The 5675-nt window shown below is 40.2% G+C and overlaps 1 protein-coding gene across 1 annotated transcript; it reads left to right on the top strand.

Annotated features, from left to right (window-relative positions):
• Positions 1–275: 275 nt before the first annotated feature.
• LOC121411990 lies at positions 276–3844 on the top strand. The gene is made up of 2 exons (XM_041604902.1): positions 276–2505; positions 3696–3844. Exons 1-2 carry the CDS (start codon positions 276–278, stop codon positions 3842–3844), a joined length of 2379 nt encoding a protein of 792 aa, XP_041460836.1.
• The last annotated feature ends 1831 nt before the right edge of the window (positions 3845–5675 follow it).

The following is a 5675-nucleotide window of genomic DNA, read 5'->3' as shown; positions in this document are numbered from 1 at the left end:
TCAGTCACTCAAGAACTGAATCAGGAGGCCTCCAACCTAACACCTTCACCAAAGCAACAGGATTTTCGGCAGGGCCGAGCCTCAACCGCCGACCACAAAACTCTAATGGAGAACACTTACCAGGCAGTGATGTATACAATAAATCTTCTAGCACTACCCCTATCCACTACAGACCCTGTCATTCGCCAAGCACTGAGAGCCCAACACCAACAAATACTACACTTAACCTCCACAAGTCTCCACTTACTAGAAAACAACAAGGAAAACAACTAAGAATGGGAACCTTCAACTGCAGGGGGGCACAGTCTAACAATGCTTTCATATCACGTCTATTAGAAGAATTGGATATCCTATTAATTCAAGAACACTGGCTTTACCAATGGGACCTTAATGAGCTTGCTAATATCAATGATAACTTCCAAGTCTTTAGTATATCACAGCAAAATAACTCATCGTTACCACTACCAAGAAGGAGAGCAAAGGGTGGAGTAGCTACATTCATCAGAACATCAAGCTCTTGGAAAGCAACAAAAATAGAATCTCAATCACAAAGATTAATTATTACAGATCTACTCCATGAGCCATCAAACTCGCATTTAATTATCTGCAATGGATACTTTCCGTGTGATGTTGATGCCAATAGTATTTCTGAGTATCATCATATGCTCTCTACCATATCCCACATCGAAACAACTCATAAAGAGGCCTTGATTATACTTGGTGGAGATCTGAATGCTGATCTGACAAATGCATCGTGCGAGAAACCTACAAAACGTATTCTAAAGGAATTTCTGATTAGTGAGAACATGATTAACTTGTCATCTCTCCAAAATAAAAAGGAGCTGTACACCTTCCAATCAGATGATGGTTTACGACATTCATACATTGATGACTTTATAATACCTGCAAAACTAGAAAACTGCTTCTCTGACCTTCTTATTGAGCATGATGATCCTCTAAACACCTCTGACCACACACCGGTTAAAGTGACATTTTCACTACCACTTTTAGCCAATTATCAAGTAGATCATGATATACCTGATCGCATTACTGGAGGATCTGGAAAGTCTATACTTCGTCCTAAGATATTTTGGCATCAGTGCTGTGCAGACCAGCGGCACCATCTCTATACTCTTCCTATGGAACAAATATCAAAGAAACTTTTCTTTAATCTTCCTACAATGTGTTTGGATCCGACTAAAATTGACTTGTTGCTTGATCAACTTAGCAAAGAAATGCTGAAGGTATCACTAACTCTACCACACTCGAAGGGCCGTCAGAAAAGAAAAAGGAAAGGGAAAAGAGAGTGGACAAAAAAGGTAGAGGCATGTTATAAACAATCTCAACATTATTGGCGTCTCTGGAGGGCCAGCGGGAAACCAAAAGGCAAGGACCCTCTCTGGATCAAGCATATATACACCAAACGTCTTTTTAGAAGTAGCATCAGGCAAGCACGGAGGATGTGTCACAATAATCTCCTTTCAGAAATTGAGGATGCTAAAGGTAGCAATGACAAACTCTTCTATAGGCTTGTCAAACGCACCAAAGGATCTCGGTCCACCGACACACTGTCTTATAGGGGTACAACGTATGAAGGAGAGGCAGTTTTAGATGGCTTCAACACATATTTCTCAGATCTTGCTAAACCGGATTATATAAATGCCTCTTCTCCGCCTGAAATAGATGAAGCCTTCCCCACTCGCCCGTTCCAGGACAATCTGAATCAACCACTTCAACCCTCTACTTCAAAAGATCTAGATGAAGCTATTAACTCTCTCAAGAAACAAAAAGCTGCAGGACCTGATAATATATCTCCTGAGCATCTTATATATCTTGGCCCAATAGCTCGGAAATTACTCCTCGCCCTCTTCAATCGATGTATATCCCTAAAGTATATTCCTGAACCTTTGAAGTCCGGCCTTATAGTCCCAGTTCACAAAGGAAAAGGAAAAGATGTTAAAGATCCTTCTAACTACCGAGGCATAACAGTTTCTTCAACAATTGGTAAAGTTTTGGAAATGCTCATCAAATCTCAACTAGAAATTCCACTTGCAATAAATGATGTCCCAGACCAGTTACAATTTGGATTCCAGAAAGGCAAATCTTGCCTCCTTACTGCATCCTCACTGGAATTAATAATCCAACTGAACTCTGCCAAGAAATGCACAACATATCTTGCTCTTCTTGATGCACAGAAAGCATTTGACATCGTTTGGCATAAAGGCCTATTTTCTAAGCTTCAAAACCTAGGCCTCCATGAATCTCTGTTATCTACACTGGAAGAATTCTACAATGGTAGTACCAGTAGAGTCATGTGGGAAGGAAAAGTCAGCTCTCCTTTTCAAATCCTTCAAGGTGTAAAACAGGGAAGTGTGCTCTCTCCCACCTTATATACAGTCTTCATCGATGGCCTGATCAAATCACTAAGGAATGCTTGTCTAGGATGCTCTATTAACGGTTGCTACATGGGAGTGATAGTACTAGCAGATGACGTTGCTCTTATCAGTACATGCCCTCGTGAACTCCAATCAATGCTGGACCTCACCTTCAATTATTCCTGTGCCTGGAGATATAAAATTAATCCACAAAAAAGTGCCGTAGTAGTAATAAACAAAAAAACATCAACCAGTGTAAGTTCAATCGAGTGGAAAATGGGAGGAATGACGATCAAGGAAAGCAGAGAGCACCCACACCTTGGCATAATAAAAAGCAATTGTAATATTGATCACACCAATGACATCATATCAAAGGGATATAACACCTTCTTCTCGCTTACTGGAACAAAGCAAGGAACTCTACGCCTGCTGCCACCAATATGTACTCATCTTTGGAAAATGTTCTGCATACCAAGAATGCTATATGGGATTCAGATTATCCAACTTACCAACTACATGCTGTCCCGTCTGAACAAGGCTCAATCTTTTCTTTTTAAAAGAGTGCTTGGTTTGCCAAGGAGTGCGGCTGACGAAATTGTTTATTTATTGCTAGATATCCTTCCAATGGATAAGCGAATCGACTATGAAATTCTTCTCTTACTTGGGCAATATGCAAGCCTTTCAGACGAGCGCACTGAAAGAAGAATCCTATTGAATGGTATAGCAAACAATACACCATTGGTAAGACGCTGGATAAAAATTCTCAATAGTTATGAGCTTCCAAGTCTCACTAACATCCTTAGAGAGCGCATTCCATATAAAGTATGGAAGAAGCTAGCAATGGAAAAAATTTATAAACAACACTATGCAGCCCTTGAAATTGCAGTTGCTAAAAAATCTTCTCTAAGTCTATGGTCGGGCATGACCCAACGTAATAAAAAGAATTATTACCCAAAGCAAGTCTCCAGCCCTCTCTTGAGGGAAGCTATATCCATCAGAGCTCAATTATCCTGCAGTACATACCCAACGAATAGAAGATTATTCTCTCTGAATCAAAGTACCACAACGTCCTGCAAGTTCTGCCACTCCGAAGTGGAAAGCGTTGTACATTTTGTTGGAGAATGCCCAGCGTTTAGCACACACAGGAAAACACTTCTACACTTAATAAAAGAAGACGAGGAACTGCAGTATTTTTCTGTGTATTTCAATGATCAAGAACCTCAACAATTTACCGCTTCCGTCCTGTTTCTACCTGACGTCGAATTAGCAGATTCCTCCAGAAACGACCTTAACCTACTTGTCTTAAATTTCTTGCATAAGATTCACCTCTCTCGATCTACCTTACTCTCACGTCAAAATATGTAACGCTACCATTAATGCAGTATCAAACTGCGGATCTCCGATACAGCGGAGGAAGGATACAGAAGAAGAAGAAGATGGATGTCCAGAGTTCGATTCCCAGCAGTTGAGCACGACCCTGGCTTGGCCTTGAGGAATATTTCACGTTCATATATTGTCTTGCATCAAATAAATGATGAATGCCTAATTCTATGCCTTAATATATAAACGTAAGCACGTGTTTAAAATAAAATAAAATGAAATAAAAAACAGATATTGGAAGATTTTATGCGCAAACATTGGTCTCTGTAACGTTTAAAAAGAAAAATCTTGCATATCAAACAAGAAGTTGAAATTAATTCATGTAAGCAAAGGTGAAGAAGCCGAAAGGCTATGCCCATGTGGTGAGCCAGTGAACATGGATGCCGAGTGAACTGGGATACCATCTTTATGAACCTACTGCAAATGTGTTGAAATTGTTGGAACGTAATGTATATGCATTATTCTTTATTATTCTGCAGTTCAATTTATGACCGAGATCACTTTATATAAAATAACGATTTTATAGGCCTATAATCTACCCAGTGGCGGTCATAAAGTAGGAGAGCAAACTGTAATCTACTACATACGTATAGTTTACTATCCGATGACGGATCTTGCCAGCCGGCGCACCCCCCCCCCGAAGAGAAATGAGGGGGGGGGGGGGTAAATAAAGAGAAATATTGTGACAAGTGAGAATAGGAAAATAATTTATTTACCAAGGCAAAAGTCTTTACGACACCAGTTGAAAAAATAACATTTGGCCGGAGAAATAATCTGCCCCAATTTGTGATATAACGTTCCTGAAGACATCAAACTTAAATCTTTGCACCAGGCGCGTACGCAAGGGGGGTGTTCAACCCCCCCCCCCTTTTTTTTGTTTTTTTTTTTTGCTTGTATCCCCAGAGGTCGGTCTGGTCAAGGAGTTATCGGGCAAGCGCCTGATAACTCCTTGGTCTGGTTGCGGACAGTTCCCCTACCCAATAGAATCTCATGTTTCCGACGAAAAACACAGAAAAAACTTCCGCTCGCTTCGCTCGCTCCTTTTTTTTATATCTTTTATTTCCGCATGTCGCCGTCATGATCACGGTATCGCCATTAACAAGGCCATACATGATTATCATGATGTATACTTATGAATACAAGTGAACCAAGACAAAGACAAACGTTTTCTTACAAAATATGTTTTACCAATATGAAAACCAAATGACGGAAAACGCTAAAATGTCGGTTAGCTCGCTCCGCTCGCTCGTAATAATTTATGAAATTCCATAAGTATCTAGTCTCCTGTTCAAGGCCGTATTATGAGTGTTACGAATAGAAGGACATGTAGCATCGACTAATACTTGATTTACTAACAAACTATTGACAAGAAATGTATGTTTTGACGGAAAACGCGAAAATTTCGGCTCGCTCACTCCGCTCGCTCGTAATCATTTATAAAATTTCTTAAGTTTCTAGTCTCTTGATCAAGGCCATATCATGAGACTTACGAGCAGAAGGACATGTATCATCAACTAATATGTAATCATTACCAACAAGCTATTGAGAAGAATTGTATGTTTTGACGGAAAAACGCAAACATTTCGGCTCGCTCGCTCCGCTCGCTCGTAATTATTCATGACATTTCTCAAGTTTCTAGTGTTCTGATCAAGGCCATATCATGAGTGCTACGATCCGAAGGACATGTAGCATCGACTATGATACCAACAAACTATTGACAAAAAGGTTATGTTTTCAACGCAAAAACGAGAACATTTCTGCTCGCTCGCGGGTCATGACCGCACTGTTACATACCCCATCCCCACTTAAATGTTATTGTCTTATTTGCAGCGCTGAAAAAAAAAATCATCACCTCCCCCCCCCGCTCATCACTTTTTAGAGACTGGGCGGGAGATTAAAAAAAAAAATCAGCTCGAACCC

The sequence above is a fragment of the Lytechinus variegatus genome, chromosome 3 (assembly GCF_018143015.1).
Source record: "Lytechinus variegatus isolate NC3 chromosome 3, Lvar_3.0, whole genome shotgun sequence".
Classification (NCBI taxonomy): Eukaryota; Metazoa; Echinodermata; class Echinoidea; order Temnopleuroida; family Toxopneustidae; genus Lytechinus; species Lytechinus variegatus.
This window is presented reverse-complemented; position numbering and strand designations above follow the sequence as displayed.

Bases quoted from the DNA above. Each gene is read 5' to 3' on its own strand.
- LOC121411990 (XM_041604902.1), top strand. From the start codon at position 276: ATGGGAACCTTCAACTGCAGGGGGGCACAGTCTAACAATGCTTTCATA. The intron at 2,506-3,695 runs GTACATGCCCTC...TTCTTGCATAAG, and splicing joins AGATGACGTTGCTCTTATCA to ATTCACCTCTCTCGATCTAC.